This window comes from Mauremys reevesii, linkage group 1, assembly GCF_016161935.1.
Source record: "Mauremys reevesii isolate NIE-2019 linkage group 1, ASM1616193v1, whole genome shotgun sequence".
In the NCBI taxonomy this organism is placed as follows: domain Eukaryota; kingdom Metazoa; phylum Chordata; order Testudines; family Geoemydidae; genus Mauremys; species Mauremys reevesii.
The window spans coordinates 205,247,549-205,265,039 of record NC_052623.1 but is presented as its reverse complement, the minus strand read 5'-3'; the positions used below and the strand labels follow the sequence as shown (position 1 = coordinate 205,265,039).

General features: G+C 41.0%; 1 protein-coding gene across 41 annotated transcripts in view; it reads left to right on the top strand.

Annotated features, from left to right (window-relative positions):
- The window catches only part of ZBTB20 (zinc finger and BTB domain containing 20), a 646,879-nt gene extending 645,158 nt beyond the window's left edge, over positions 1 to 1,721 (top strand). For 40 of the 41 annotated variants that reach the window (XM_039497067.1, XM_039497069.1, XM_039497046.1 and 37 more), the window contains one exon: positions 226 to 1,664. In XM_039497067.1, coding sequence (XP_039353001.1) covers positions 226 to 644 — 419 coding nt within the window. In that variant the 3' untranslated portion in view covers positions 645 to 1,664. Of the gene's footprint in view, positions 1 to 225 lie in introns of all 41 variants that reach the window. The other variant, XM_039497079.1, reaches the window with a different exon arrangement.
- Positions 1,722 to 17,491: the final 15,770 nt, after the last annotated feature.

Here is a 17,491-nt window from a genome sequence, read left to right as displayed (position 1 = left end):
AAAGCATTTTGAGATCTATGGATGAAAAGTATTGTTTATGTCCCAAGTTTTGTATTATTATTAACAAAACCATTCTTCCTCCCCCAGATCATGTCTCCAGAGATTCCAGAAAGACCTGGAACTAGCCTATTCCAGAGAGCCTCACTGAACTGAGCTTAATTTGTTAAAAAAATTTTTTTGTCTGTTTATTTGTTTATGTTTCTCTCTCTCTCTGGTACTGGGCAGGTGAGAAGCCCCACCAATGCAGCATCTGTTGGCGCTCCTTCTCCTTAAAGGATTACCTAATCAAACACATGGTGACACACACCGGCGTGAGGGCCTACCAGTGCAGCATCTGCAACAAGCGCTTCACCCAGAAGAGCTCCCTCAACGTGCACATGCGCCTCCACCGTGGGGAGAAGTCCTACGAGTGCTACATCTGCAAGAAGAAGTTCTCCCACAAGACCCTTCTGGAGAGGCATGTGGCTCTGCACAGTGCCACCAACGGCACGACCGGCGCAGCAGGCACCGGCACCAGGGCTGTCCCTGCCGGGGTGGTGGCCTGCACGGAGGGGACCACGTACGTCTGCTCTGTCTGTCCAGCTAAGTTTGACCAAATCGAGCATTTCAACGACCACATGAGGATGCATGTGTCAGACGGATAAGTAGAATCTCTGTCTCTTTGTTATGAACAAAAAAAAAATAGAAACAACAACAAAAAAGCTATGGCACTAGAATTTAAGAAATGTTTTTGTTTCCTTTTTACCTTTTTCTTTCTTCCTTTTTTTCTTTATTTTTAGTTTCGTTGTTTTTGTACTACATGAAGAACTGTTTTTTGCCTGCTGGTACATTACATTTCCGGAGGCTGGGTGAATAATAGTTTTCCCGACCTCCTTTGGATGGTGGCCTTAAGGCCAGGTAGTGCTTCAGGAGCTCCACTGGTTGGATCTCTAGCTACTGGCCTCTAAATACAACCCTTCTTTACTACAAAAAAACAAACAAAAAAATAACAAAAAAAAATCTTTTTTTTTTCTCACTTGTGAAGAGCACTACAAAAAAACAAAACAAGAGTATATTACGAAATCTACAAGGCCTACTGTCGTTTTACGTACACCGCTTGCAGTGTTTCAATGGACGTAATTCACAATTCTGACCGCTCTCGGACTTCACAGTATCCAGTTAGAACTGTGGAATATATCACTACTGGTTGAACAACAACCAGACGAAACAAGGCCCTACTGGTTTCCACCATTTGTCTGCTTTATCTCTCTCTCTCTCTCTCTCTCTCTCACACACACACACACACACACACACACACACACACACTCACTCTAAAAGGGCTGAGGAGAGGGCAAGGGAGTTTGGGTTGGATGGTGCGGTGTCCCTTCAGGATCAGGAATAAGAATCACACCTTCTTCTCCTGGATTCTGCTCCATCCTATGCTCTTAAGCTCACCCGCCCGTCCCGCTTTCCCCTCACCACAAACACCACCTTTCAGCAGACACCAGGAAGATTCAGACAACAAGCAACGGTGGCTTTCTTTTGTAATTTATTCAGTGTCTTCGCTGAGCCCAGAGCCTCAGCACAATCAAGAGGGACTTTCACGGAAGGCAAAGAGAAACGCAGAAGAAAAACAAATATAGAGGTTTGCAACCTGTGAATCAAGGTACAAGAGAAGGATTCGTTCCCACAATCTTTGCAAAAAAAAAAAAAAAAAGTTACATCAGGATTTATTCTTGTGGAAGAAAGAGGAATAGAGGGTGGGTGGGAGAGGCTAATTAAAAAAATAAGAGTTCTTGGGACTTTTTTAATTGAAAATTTTATAGAGGGGCAAAAGTGACGTTTACCAGATAGAATGCTGATTTTTTTAAATATATTTACAACAGTATTTGTGTAAAAAAAAAACAAACAAAAAAAGTGAGATTGTTAAAAGTAATTTTTCTTTGTTTTCTTTTTCGTTTTGCGTACACTGCCACTAATATCTTCTCTTTTATTATATATATACACATATATATATGTGTGAGTGTGTGTGTGTGTGTATATATGTGTATATATATAAACTTTTAAATTGAGACTGTTAAGGTTAGCTAACCTGCTTCCAGATAGAGGGAGGGTGGGGGGAGTGATCCTGATTTTTGTTTTAAAAAGAGGAAGGATGTTTCTTCATTTTTTATTCTAGTATTATTGTCTTTTTCCTTTGTTGGTTATTGTTTTGAGAATAACCTGGGTCTGTGAGGGCACTGTGAGGTCATCTACTATAGTCTGGCATTTGAACTGCTACTTTGTTTGGATATTTGGTTCTCTTTTGGCTCTTATCAAGGTCCTGTTGTTTATTTTTTGGTGTTCCATCTTGGATTTTGTTCCTGTTGAAGGGAGGTTCATTGTGAGAAGCAGGTTTTCTAGCAATGTTCATTTTGCCTCTGGAATGATAGAATTTATAGTCAAAAAGTATGTAAGATCCGGAGGTTAGGATTTCCCTTCCTTGTGGTCACTGGAGAAGAGTTAATCTGCTGTATTGCTGTCACACTTCCATCTTGCTCACTACGGATCTTCCATAGCTGTGTGGAAAACTGATCTCCCATTAATTTGTATTGATGCCAAAATAACTTTCTTTCCATACAATTTCTAATAATCTGCCCTTCCCTCAAATCAATGTCAAATCAAAGGACATGTCTTGCATTCTTTGTGCACCCAAAACTGTGCAAGGAATGCAGGATCAGCATTTAAGATTCCTGATCAGCATGTATGTCAGTGTCTTTATTTTGTTCTGTTGTCTCTCATCTGGCGTTCTCCCTTACCTCCCTCCATGAAGACCTTTGTGAGAATGCCCCCAAGGCAAACTCTCAAAGTACTTCGGTTCTTAATTCAGCTGGAACAGTGTCTGACACTATCTTTGTATTGTTTGAAATCCTTATCTAGGATTAGCACCTGCTGCACTCTGGACTTTATATTTTAGGCAGAGAAGAAGCACCTAACAATAATATGCAAAGAAAGAAAGAAAGAAAATTTCTTTAGCTCTTAAATGGGTCTGTATTTAAATTAAACTTTCTTAGGTTTACAAAACGTTGCTTGTAAAACCTGAAAATTTCCAAGTCATTCTTTCCAGACAACTTTCTAAAAATTGAATCCGCAGATTTTCTCACTAAATGCTGAGTATTTCTTAAGCCTACAACGTCTATTTCAGATGTCTGTAATTTAGCACAGGTGACTTAGTTGCTGTGGGTCAGATGTATATGATTACTGACTTAAGGGGATACTGTCAGAATCTTTAGGCTCACATTTTTGTATAACATACCCTCAAGATCCTAAATATGAAAGGCATGATTCTTAATTACAATAAGATTCTGTAAAGTGACTTCAGGCTTAAATGTAAATAAGAACCAGGCCCTATTTTTTTTAATTTACATTCTTCTGTTACCAGTTGTTTTTAAAAGTGACATATTTGTATCATTCTCCAATATTTTGACTTGGCTACGAAGGACCGCAAGTTAATTAGCAAATATTATTCTCACATCTATATTGATAATATTGATGCTGTCATGATGAACCAGGAAGTGAAACAGAGAGAGACTAGGGTACAAAGAGCAAAAGTTAATGTCTGCCAAATAAAGAACCCACTAAATCTGTACAGGAAAAAATGTTCCAACGACGATGGGGGGAGGAAACTATACAAAAAGTATTTGACGGTATCCCTTGGAAGTGAAGTGAAATGAAACGATCAGACCCAGCTTTGTCTCGTGAAAGATTTCCCACACCTTTATAGCTGTAGCCTGCCCATTCACCAGCTGAGGCCTGGAGAAAAGCTGTTCAAGTTGCCATTGAGACATTTTGTGAAGAAGCCAAGACACTGGATAGTTGCAATGCGAGTCTGATGTCAAAGGAGATACACCGGAGCGCATGAGATCAGGATTTACATCCTCAGAATGTTGAATTTAGACAGAACAATTCTGTTCAGATTAGACAGCTTCAATTTTCAACCTTCCCTAAATCAAACAAGCGTCATCTTCAAAGTACAGATTTATAGCAGGACCTCATCATTTCTCACAAGTGCATTGAAGACCCATTGTGAATGATTAAATTGTGCTAATTAGAGAATAAATAAGGAAACAGATTTTAAATAAATAAGAGGTAAGGGTAATGCATCCCCGAATGAACTTTAACTGATTTGAGCCGTTCAGGCCAAGATTTTCAAAAATGGTTGCCTTAAATTTAAACTGATTGTAGTACATTATTAGGTTCAGTAACAAGTGGCCTGGTTTTTCTAAAGCGCTGAGCACCCTGCTGCTTGGCTATAGTAGTAGCTGATAAATGCTCAGCATTTGAAAATCAAGCCACTTATTTCAATGCCTCGTTGTGGAGTCAGGAGCCTATCTTTTAGGCACTCATCTTTGAAAATATAGGCCTTGTGTTTTAATTATTTCATTATGTGTGCAAGGTCATGCCGGTGGAGAAGCAGGCTGGCCCACGCTGTTCTGAAATTACCAGAATGTCCGCTGTTCTTGGCATGTATCAGTACAAAGGGCCTTATTCTGCATCCCTTGGGCCTGATTCTCATTTACCCTGAGGTTCCTTTTAATGTAATTTACACCCACTTTAAGGCCCTTTTACAATGTCAGAATGCTGTAAAATTGGCCTTTGGATAAATGAGAATTAGCCCCCTGTGCACCCAGAACTCCCATGAAGACCAAATGAAGTCAGCTGAGCATATAGGAATTACTGTACCATTTTAGATCTGACCAGTCAGACCCCTAGCCCAGTATCCTGTCTCTGACAGTGGCCCGTACCAGCATCTTTAGAGGAAGGAGCAAGAATCTCTGTAACAGACAATAATGGACTAACCTGCCCATAAGGGAAGTCCCTGTTAGTCAGATATCTGTTTATACCCTGAATCTTGATAGTTCATGTCCCTTAATTTTGTACTCTAGCTAATATAACTGCCAACATTCTCATTCTCCTATAAATGTCTAGTATCAGAGGGGTAGCCGTGTTAGTCTGGATCTGTAAAAGCAGCTAAGAATGTGGCACCTTATAGACTAACAGACGTTTTGGAGCATGAGCTTTCGACGAAGTGGGTATTCACCCACGAAAGCTCATGCTCCAAAACGTCTGTTAGTCTATAAGGTGCCACAGGATTCTTAGCTGCTTTTATAAATGTCTAGTTATTTTCTATTTTAATCCTGCTAAGCACTTGGCATCAATAATATATTGTGGCTGCAAGTTCCAGAGGTGGTTATTTGCATAAAAATATTTCCTTTCCAGTATTAAATATATTGCCATTGACCCTTTATTCTTGTATTATATACAAGGGTAAATAGGAGCCTGAGATTTACCTGCTCTCTGCCATTCAGTTGAAGTCTGCCTCACTGGGAGATTTGAATGTTCAAGGAATGCAGAACCAAGCCATATATCTTTGTTGAGAACTAAGGAGTGAACAACTGTTGTGTGTGTAGGTGTGAATTCTGGGGGGGGGGTGAATTAGTGAGGTCCTACTGTAATTATCTCTTGCCAAGGAGGCAATGGCACAACTCATAGTTCATGGGAACTATCTAGCAGGTAGTACAATGGCTGAACACACCAGCTTTATGCCTCTGGATCTCTGGAGACTTGAATAGGATGAGTTTCACATAAGGTCCTAATGTTGTCCCTGTCACAGAACGCTCACAGTTTGGCACAATTACTAGTCTCTTATAAGGGGAGGTAGAGGAGTGGAATAGATGTGGATATTTTGCATGAAATGCCTTGAAATAGCTTGCACAGCAGCTGGCTCCATTATGCCTGCTTCTAGCCAATGCTTTCAGCTGCACTCAGATTCACCCCAAATTTGTGATGAATTTCTACTGGAAGGAGAGATGTTTTTGGAAAGGCAACAATAGCACTTAAGGCTGCCATGGATGCCCTCGGAGAATTAGATTTGCACCAAGGTCAGCGGCCAAGCAAAGTTCATTTTCCTTTGTTAGTTGTTTGCATTTTTTTAACCCAAAAGAGAGACACGAGTATAACCACTATGAGCCCAGTCCCTCATTTCTTGCATACCCAAATTTCCAGTGGAGTTTGAGATGCCCACTTAATGCTGGATCATTCACTTTGCAAGCAGCAAGCTTAGGAAACAAACCTCTTGTGTTCAGTGGGTGTTTTCCACTGGGACTTGCTTCTCTTAGGGGCGAAACCAAAAACGCTGAAGGATGAGACACAAAAGAGACTCATTTCAAGATACTTTAATCCCGTCTGAACTGTGAAACATCCAAACCATTTCAGACATGGACAGTCCCTCAGGGAATGTCTACCCAGCATTTTGTACTGAGCAGGATTGAGCCTCCCGACCCACAGTGATAGACTTGGGCTTCACTAGCATTCTAGTGTATAGACAGCACTTAGAAGTTGTGGCTTGGGCTGGAGCTCTGGATCTGAAGCCTGGGGAGGGAGGTGGCCTATTTTTAGAGTGCTGTTAGCCCAAGTCTGTCAGCCCCACTTGATCCCAAATGCTGGGTTAACATACCCTCAGTGTCCAAGGCTGTAGGTCTGTTGTCATAATCTGCCCCACTCACTGCTGAAAATGACTCCTGCTCAGCAGGGCACACCACCAGCCCGGCAGTAAGTTGTCCAACCCATCCTTCTCCCCATCCCTGGCTACATTGCAGCATTGTCCATCTTAGCTGCTAGCAGGGAGCGTCCCTATTCACCGTGTCCCTTCTGCTTCTTAAGCAGCAGGGATTGCCACTGCAATGGCACAGATCTCTTTCTCGCCTGCTTTGCTTCTCCACACTGCCTCGTAGTCAGATTTGCCCACTCTCACCCTTCCACAGCAGCACAGATGTGACTGCTGACTTACTCCAAGAGTGCCCATCACCTATTCTCTCTCTCCACATTCCTAAACAAAAGGATGTCTAGGAACAATTTATTTCTCTAAGATCAAGTACAGTATCAATTTAGTACCTGATACGTCCTCTATCAAGGGAAGCTAGATCCTTGATTATCTAATCAGCTTATCCCCATCTTCAGCTCCTGTGAACCCTTGAAATAAACCCAATATAAGTGAATTCAGCAGGGGGCCAAACTGAAGCAGTTTCTAATCCAGCCAAAAACAATTGCAGCTTTCTTCCCTTCCCACCCCCGGCTTACTTCATCATAGGTGGAATGGAAATAAAGTGTAAAAACAAAGAAAAACCATGTGGTCTGAAGAAGGAAAGATGCATTTTATTCATACGGATTAGCTCAGCCCAGAGCAAAAGCCAAAGGAAAGCATAAACTCCTTTTAGCATAGAACTGTCAGGTATATTCCGTCGCCATGACACTCACCCAGGCTAAGAAGCACCTGTCTAAAAATGAGGCAGCCTCACTCTCGTATATTATTTTAAAAGTAAAAGGCTGTTTGTTTCGTTGTGCTTGCATTGACAGTGGAGGGGAATATTTAAATAGTATAAGACCATCAGAAACCGAGAGTTCTGGGGCTGGAATTGATGACAGGAGGAGAGAAAGAGGCCAGGCTTTGTAATCTGGTTAGCCCTGATGTTGATTCCTGTTCAAGCAGAATACTGTCTCTACAAAGAGGAGGAAGTTTTAGTAAATCAATTGGACTAAGTCTGACCTCTCACCAGTGTAAATCAGCAGTAACTCAACTGACATCAAAGGAGCTACACCAATGTGAAACTGGTGTGACTGAAAGGAGAATCAGACCCAATGTTTTATATATGAAAACTTACCAACTCTAAACTAATATTTCTAGTTATTAAAGAGGACACTGTCAGGTACTTTTGGTCCAAAATGTAGGTTCTCTAGTTTAAAAGAAAACAAAAGAATGTTTTACAAACCTAATAGAAATAGAAATGTTCTCGTGCTATCGTTTAACAGAGTCAAACAGTATTTTTTTGGTTGCATTTAAACAGTCTCCAGCAATGTTTGTTCTCCACATATCACAGCCCTGTGCTAGTGCATGAGAACCAGAAGGTGGAACTGACAGGTGTCACTGCCCCACCATGAATGAGGTGAAACTAAGTAGAGAATGAGGAAAAGTAAATTGGAATTGTAACATTCCTGCAGGCTAATAACTTAAGATGTTAGTAACTCAAGTATGGATATTTGTGTGGGTTTTTTTTAAAATAGGAGAGGGCCAAACTCATCCCTACCGTAACTGCAGTGAAGTTAGTTGTCACACCAAGGATGGAGTTGGCCAGTGGTTTTTAATCTCACAATACTCTCCCTTTACCAATTGAAAACTATCCAAAATAACAACAAAGGAGACAAACTTGCATAGTTTCCGAGGCTTTTGATAACGTAATGAGTGCAATTACCATGAGAATCCACCTTCATTGTTTCTGAAGTTAAAAATACGATCCCATGTCTACAGCCTAAGATTAAATCTATTTCCCTATTGCCATTCCCTTCCCTGCACTCAGTGAAATGAGCTTGTATGCACAACAAGACATATACTAGGAAAGCACCTAATGTTTCTTTAATGCAAATTTAGCATAGCAGAAATCTGATTATCAATAGCCCCTGTACAGCCCTTTGTCTTGGACTGGACTGTGCATAGCAAGATACAGCCATGCAGTGAACACAAGGACCCAGTCTCCTCATGAATAAGAACTGCCAGAGAGAAATGGGAGTACGAAATCGGTGTGAGTGGGGTCAGGAAGGAGTGTCTTCCAAAGCACACTGTTAATTTAGATTGTAACCCTCAGCATTACACGTTTGTGCTAAAAATAAAATAAAATAAAATAAAACCCACCCTAGCACTATGATTCAAAACCTACGGAAAGTAGGATCAAGTGGAATGTTTCTTGGGGAAGCAAATATATTGCAACCTTATGTAGAATTGCTGCCTTAAAACAGAAATCCCGCTGGCGAGGGTGGAGTGTCATTTTTTGTGTTGCTATATAAATAGATCTGATTTAAAACATTTATTTGTGTGAAATGCAGTATTTTGTGTTTTCCTCTTCAAGATGTGTGGCAGCACTTGGGATGGGAGGGGACAGACAAGCTGTGACAACTCCACCAGTGGGAAAGTATGAGCACTAATTAAGAAGTATCTGGAATCTATTTGCACTGCATTCTCAGCTGTCTGTTAATTTCAGTGATGGCTCCAGGTTTGGGATCTAAAATAGTCCTCTTGTCATTTTCTTGCTCTTGACATTGTCTCTTCATAAACCACTACAGGACAAGTCTTGATCTCAGGCAGAACTCCCTTGATGTTAATAACTTGAGTACAGGCTTTGAGATTTGGCCTACTCACTCAAAGTCACCAATCCCAACAGAGCTGATGAGAGAGAGAGACTCCACTGAAAAGTTACGTCCCTACTTTAATGAAGATTTTCTTTCTTTCTCTTTCTTTCCTACAAGTCTTTATGTTAAATTCTGCCCTTAGTTTATGCCAGTGTTTCTGAAACTGGGGCCACCGCTTGTGTAGGGGAAGCCCCTGGCGGGCTGGTCCAGTTTGTTTACCTGCCCCGTCCGCAGGTCCAGCCGATCGCGGATCCCACTGGCCGCGATTTGCCGCTGCAGGCCAATGGGGGTTGCGGGAAGTGTTGGCCAGTATGTTCCTCGGCCCGCGCTGCTTCCAGCAGCCCCCATTGGCCTGAAGCAGTGAACCGTGGCCAGTGAGAGCCGTGATTGGCCGGACCTGCGGACAGGGCAGGTAAACAAACGGGCCTGGCCCGCAAGGGGCTTTCCTTACACAAGCCACAGCCCCAGTTTGAGAAACACTGGTTTACGCCAATGCAACCCCTTGCTGTCAGGATTGTAGGGCTGTCATTGACAGCAGACATTGGCCCTTTGTAGTGTTCAGTGATGACTTCTGCTAGGAAAAATGTAGTGTCCTCCCATAATCTTTCTACTACGGTGGATGTATCCCTGAGGTCCCAACATGCATGACACTTCTGTCAGATTAATCCCATGAGCTACAGGCTTGTGTTTCCTCTCCTGGTGCAATGCAATTTCATTATCAGCTAAACCTTGCTTATGCTAAGAAGTTCCCTACCTGTTCTTCAGCAGTGGTGCAGCTGCACCACTGCTACCAATATCAGCTCTAGGGTAGGCCAGACTCAGGTGACATTGTGGCAAAAGCACCTGTGCATCGTCTCCTCTAGACCTTATGCTACTGGCAGCACTAGTGCAACTTCAGTAAGAAATTTCCTAGTGTTGACATGCTCTTAAAAGAAGAATTGCAGCAATATGCATTGTGTACATCTCATGCAGTTGACTCACTGGTGATTTCTACGTTACTCAGTATTCAAAAGTGCTCTCAAGAGGTGTTCATAACTTGGTTAGACATTCAGTAAATGTGGACCCCAAACTGGGGCTTCACAGTTGTGCAGCTCCATGTTCCTTAGTAACAGGCAGGTATATGCTGTGATTCCTAGTTTTAACTAGGTGCCTTGTCCATCTAGGTTTGCTTCTGTTCTCACCTCTAGTTTGCAGCACTGATGCTATCAATATTTGTCTCAAGAATGCTTGTGCTGTCTCAAAAATCACCCAAATACTGTGTTGTCTCAAAAATCACCCAAATACTGACTATGTAATATTAGATAGAAAAAGAATATCACGTTCATAAGGAATTATGACATAATCACACAAATGTACATTTCACTAAAATCCATTGCAGCTTTTTCCTGTGATCTTTCAGTGAAGTCCTTAGTCAGTTTTCATTTAGTCTAAACTCTCATTGACATCAATGAGATCTTTGATAGAATAAGAACTGATTAAAGACTTCAGGTTTGGCTCTCTGTATATGGGGCTTTGTTTTGTTTTGGAGTGGGGAGGGTTGGACAAAGAGAGATGATCAGAAAAAGAGCTTAGAAAGAAAGGGTGGTTGCAACATTAGCATGATTCCGTAATACATTATGGACATATATGTATGTATACAACGTATATGCATGTCTCTCTGCTTTAGAAAAACACCCATCTCTGTGGGCCAAATGCTATTTAAGTGAGTCTTTGCCCAAACAGGATCTTGGTTAAAAACTGAGTGTTGACTCAGGATTTTGCCCAACATATTTTCATGTGTACACATACCAGTACTGCAGGGATGGCCAAGTGTGCCTCACAGCACCTCATGTGGCCTTACAGCGCTATCAAGATAGCCCAGCATTGCATTCCTCACTGCAACGGAAATGTTCACACATGAAGGCTCTCTGCTCCCGTGGTCACTCGCTTATTTCCATCTGCTGTGGTCACGTCTTTGAGTTAACAAGAACAAAAATAAGTTATGGGACTTGAGCACAGCAGCAGTAATGGAGTAGTTTGACGCCTCCATTGCCCTAAAAAAAGGAGAGGAACTGAATTAGCAAATCATCAAAAAGTCAGCAGCACACTGCATTAATGAGAATGAGGACTAGCCTTGGGACCTTCAAGGTCCCGAATCTCTAAAGCCCCATATCAAACGGCTCCTTCTGCAGCTGATGTACTATACTATGCATAGGCCTGTGCATACATATACACATATAGCTAATCCAGTCTGCTTGTGCAGCAACTAACAATAATTCATGAACTGTCTCCTGAAACCAAGGTGGCCTTTGCCAAAGTCTTTCCAGGAGTATGTGTTTTTACTGTGTCTAGCAGACCAATCGACTATCAGGAGGAGGAAAATTTCAGTGAGCTATAAGAGTATTCTAGGTGTAGTTCGTGCATACATCAGACTGCCAAAAATCATGTCACGCTAGTTTATTTAGTGGGCTTAAGTGAGCAAGTTTGGCTTTGGTCACCTACAATGGAAGCATGATAGCCCTGAAATAATAACCACCAATTTCTTCACTCCGGAGTTCATTTGCAAGATTGGAGTTTTGCTGTTGTGACATATATATATATATAGTTTTGCTCATACAGAGTTGAGTAAATGTTATTTCTCTTCGTGTATCTTCAATTATTGGTGGCATTTTCCTTCCTCCTTTAAGTTAGACAACAATTTATTTTTTCTTTTCTTTTCTTTGGTTTTGTTAAATGTTCATCGTTTTTCTATAGTTAAAATGTCTTTGATTGTCACTGAAGGTATTTCTTTTATTGGAAAAATATGTTATTTTTATTAACAGTAGTAGTGACTTTGTGGAAGAAGAGAAGTTGCTATTTAGCTCTGCTTAGTTAAATACAATACACTACAATGCAGTATTTCTGAAAACTAGAACATACAGTACACAATATATATAACAACTTTATATCTATATATATATACATAGTATATTCATTTTAAATTTTGCATCTGCCTATGATCATAGAAAAATGATCGCTTACATTTATCATTCACCACCAACCTGCTGCAGCTATTTTGAAGCATTGATCATTATTACAACTCTAGTTTGCTTTTTATATTATTGGCTTGTGTATTGTCTTAACAGGTTTTCTTTTCTAGATTTTTTTTTTAATCGATCTGTTTAGCAAAATGTAGGAAGGTGAATGTAAACAATCCCAGCATAAAACAGTATTAGGCTCTACAAAAACTTTACGATTGTGTCCTGATATCCCTTTTATACCAGAAGAAAAAGCAATCAAAAACCATGAAGGCATCCTTGAGCTCTCTTCAAGGATATTCAGTTTCATCGTTTCATTTTGGGAAAGCACATGGCAGGTTTCCTTCTGCCATTACTGGCCGAGAAGAATGGTGCCATGAAGTATCTTGATCCCTTCACTCTTCTCTATTCTGTTTCTCCAAAAGTTTTCAAAGGAGAGATTCCTGAGATTCCCCACAAAGTTAATATTACAGTAATGGAAACAAAATTCTCTGCTGCTATCTTGAATGTGGCCAGTGGAGTTTGATATGAGTCAGAAAAATAATTATCTTTACCTATTGCCGTAAACATGTCTGATCACACCTTACGTGTCATCTTTGCCTTCCCCATTTTCAGAGGGGTAGCCGTGTTAGTCTGGATCTGTAAAAAGCAACAAAGAGTCCTGTGGCACCTTACAGACTAACAGACATCTGTTCGTCTATAAGGTGCCACAGGACTCTTTGTCGCTTTTCCCCATTTTCAGATCTCATCAACCTCCAGTAGATACAAGTGTCAGCTCAGGAGGTTTCGTGCTTTAGTTTCCATGTTGGATGTTGTCTTTTCTAATTTTTGTGCAACACTCCAGAAATGCCTAGTTGGTTTGAAGTCTGGGCCAGATCTTATTTTATCCGAACAGATTTACCTTATCCCCAAAGAGTTGCTAAAAAGATTTAACTGGAGAAAGGCTTAACCAAACCCTATATCCAAATGCTCCTGAACTGTAGGGAAGATTTGACCCGGAACCAAACTTCATGGTTCAGATCCATCTCTAGAGTCAATGCAACAGCCATGCCTCCCTTGATTGAAATTACAGAGTGACTTTTCTTTCCCTTTATTTTTTCATGAGAGAATCAGTATTGATACACCAGATGGGCCCAAGCTGCAAGCCCATATCTAAACTACATATGAGTTTGGGGAAATTTAAATCCGTTATTCTCTTTCAGGCCCATCTCTCTTTGGGTAAGATTTATCTTAATCTTCTAACTGAATATGGCTAAAGCTAAGTGGACGGGGATAAAGTATCTATTGTACCTAATTTCTTCATTCTCTGTACAGAGCTGCCGGGAATGAGGGATAGTCCATATAGAAGCTGTACTTCCCCAGATACGAGAAGAGCTATGTCACCATAAATCAGTTTACTTAGAACTGGTGTTGGAGGGAAAATGTTATCCTCAGGCTTGGTCTACACTTGCAAATTATGTTTGTATAACTACGTCACGCAGGGGATTTTCCACTCCCCTGAGCCACGCAGTTATACTAACCTAACTCCCAGAATAGACAGTGCTATGTCAACAGGACGTCGCCATAGCTACCACTTCTCAGGGAGGTGGATTACCTACGGCAACAGGAGAAGCGCTCCCATTGGCGTAGGCAGCGTCCTCACTGAAGCACCATGGCAGCACAGCTGCAGCATGTTAAGTGTAGACTAGCTCTTACTCTGTTTGTACAATAACGAAGTAGGGACTTCAACTTGGAGATCAGCGGGTATTGACGTTCTTTACATACTCTATTCTGATCATCTAACCTACGTGCTTCAGTGGAAACCAGATTACTACAACTTCCCATTTCTTTCCTTTCCCCATTTCCACTTGCAATTTAAACATTACAGTCTTCCAGCGGCGATGTCAACATCCAACCTGTCTTTGTTCTCTGTGTACTATTTTGACTCTTTGAGACAGGAGGGGGAAGGGAGCAGCCTCTCTAAAGCGATTGCGCAGGTAACAAATAGTATCATTTTGTGAGATAGGGGAGGCTTTTTTTTTTTTTCCTGACAGGCACTTCTGGTCCAGTTAGTCCAAGGAATTACTGCTTGCCATATTCATAAAGTTAATTCCATTTAGCTCATGATACAGAGAGCACTGATCCAAAGGTCCATGATTTCTCATCACAGCCCTTGCCTTCTCCTCCAATTAGTTTCTAAATCATGTTTATTTTCCTAATGAGCTTTTTCTCCCTGGTGTGAATGCCCAATCATTTAAGCAACTACACAGCCATTCCACACTTTCCTCTGCTAATCCTTTGTAAATTTCAGTAACTCACTTAGGATAAATTATTAGTTACCATCGTGTCTCTTGATTTATCTTTCCTGTTGCTTTTATTTTTCCCAATGCATTTTTTTTTTGGCAAAACCTCGGTTCATTTTACAACTATGCAGTTTACAGTGTGTATTTTTAGGCTAAAAGTGGTCTGACAAACAGGATGGTAACAGACCTGTAGATTATCCACACTAGAGATTGTACTTTTAGAATGTAGTGTGTATAGGATACAATCGCCTAAATGAAAGTGAAACTAACAAAATAACCAGCTGGTGAAAACTACTTTACATATCAAGACAGTCATTTGTTATCCAGAAATCTTGCATTTGAGCAGCATTTTGAATTCTTATCTTTTCTTTTGTATTTTCTGTAGAAATGTAAACCAGAAGGATTGTGATGTTCTAAGGACCCACTTTTGAACTAGCATGCTTTGTCATTCTCTTACTGAGCAGGTTTTGAAAATGTATAGACTCCTGGATTTGATACTTACCTTGGCATAGACATCAAGGAAAGCTATTATTCCAGTATATCATTCATTATAACTTTCTCTTTCTAGTCCTTAACTGGTTAACTAGACCTTGTAGACTAATGCAAGATGCAATCTCATGTTTCTATAGACTGTAGCACTTGTATTCAGCAGGCACCCATCTCAAGTTCCTTTTCTTCTTCTTCTTCTTGTACAGCAGTTGAGTAACACAACAGGTTAAGTAACATTGTCACTACTAGAGGGAGCACTTATACTAACAAAACATAGTTTGTGCTACTTATACATGGCTAGAAAGGGATTTTCTTTAAGGCTCTTCACTGTAAGGTTAGATAATAAAGGAGGGAAAGTTTCTCCTTTGGAGCCCTTGTACCAAAATGAGAGGTATTGCACCAAAGAAAGGGAGACTTCCCAGGAAAAAGGAGGGCTTGCACACTCCACACAAGGGACTTCTGTTCACCCATGCCCAGTACAGGAAAAGAGTGAAGCTTCAGCTGCTGCTTCTGTTCCGCTTTAAAAAGGATTTTTTTTTAAAGCTCAGAATGCTTTTTTATTGGTGGGGGTGCAGTCACTTGAGTCAGGGCTACACTTGTTCATAAGTGCCCTAAACACGTTTCACTGCCTTGAAGTTTGCCTCATCTCCTTTTTAACTAATTATCTGCACACCTGTTGGGTTATTCCTGATTTCAGATGTGGTGTGGGTGCACACCCCTGAAGTTTTGCTCTGAATTTCAGGTTCAAAGTTTCAAATAAAAATTTGGGAAAGGACTGAGTTTCCCAGTAACTCCATCTGTAACCATAACTCAGCCTAGAAAACCGGGCAGTAGGAGCTAGTCAGCACAGAAAGGATGGGCATTCGTAGTCAGATTCAGTGGGATCATTACTTCCTATTGTAAGCTGTTCTGAGCCCTACTTTGTGGGCCTCATCCTGCAAGCCTTATTCACGTGAGCATTCTCCTGGGCTTCCGTGCACCCACTCACATCAGGAAGGCAAACCAAGCCATATGGAATGCTAGAACTCTAAATATCAATATCACCTACTCCCTTTAGCATGTCACAGGACTTGCCTGAACATGGCCTGTTTCTGCCCAAAGGTGAACCTGACTCAGTGTTTGGGTTTCCCCCACCAGGCAGCTTTCACCTCATTCAAGGGTTTGATGATTAAAAGTTTCCTACCACTTTGCTAGGCTGATGCTTCTCCTATTCGAAAGAACTGAACGGAGATGAAGCTGCTTCATTTAGAACAAGGCACAAGATGTTTGTGTCAGTCTCATTACTAGCCTGGACCTTTTCTTCCTCCCACAAGTCCATATTTTTGGTTGGCCTTTAAACATGTAATTTAATTTTATCGTACCTAGAAACTAATGAAAAAGAGAGCCCGAAGTATGGACACAATCATTTACATTTTACTCTCTACCAACCATTAGACACCTTTATAGTGCCAGAGTGGAGCAAAGGAGGTCCTAGTGTAAGTGAGCAGCAGGCCCTGTGAATTTCCAGTGGTATTACTTGGAGTCAACTGATTTTAGTCAGGCTACTTTAGGCAGAACTATTTATGTATCACTGATCTCATGAAAACGAGGTGGGTGAGACAACCCTGCTTCTGTGCAATAGAATAGACCTGCCACCCCAGTACCTTTGAAGTTTAGAATCACACTGCGCTATGCAAGGTTGTCTGTAGGCAACCTCTTTTCATAAGGTACCACACTGTTTTGTAAAGGAGAATGGATGTGAGTGACTATCAAGTGGCATGAGCTCAACATTTCAGCAAATAGAGATTATGGCCCTGAAGTGCAGCCAGATGAGTATCTAGGACTTTTGTTGATGGTATTTTGTATTGGGTAGGTTGGTGTTACATATTTTACATAAGAGCTAGTGAGTGTTGTATCAGTTTTATAGTTTATAGATTCTCTGACATGGGGAGGCTCTGGGGAAGGACTTCAAAGAATGATTATATCTCTGTCAACTCTGATTCCATATAGCTCTTTTCACAGTGGGCTCTCAAATAGATATAAACAACAAAACTAGTTCTTACAACTGTCATTTTTCTGCAGTTGAGGTATACAGGGTAGATTTGTGATGTACCTCCAGGATCTCCACATCCCTATTTGGACTCTGCCTGCTTAGATACATCTAGGAACAAAGAACGCAGGCCATGCTTACAGGATGGAGGACTCTATCCTGGGAAGAAGTGACTCTGAAAAAGCTTTGGGGGTTATGGCAAACATGAGCTCCCAGTGTGACGCTTGTGGCCAAAAGAGCTAATGCGATCCTGTGCATAAATAATGGAATCTCAAGTAGGAGTCAAGAGGTTATTTTATCTCTGTATTTGGCATTGGTGTCCACAGTACTAGAAGGGTGTTGGTAAATTGGAGAGAGTTCAGAGAAGATCCACAAGAATGATTAAAGAAAAACATGCCTTATAGTGATAGACTCAAGGAGCTCAGTCTAGTTAGTTTAACAAAGAGATTGTTACAGTCTATATATACCTTCATGAAGAACAAATATTTAACAATGGG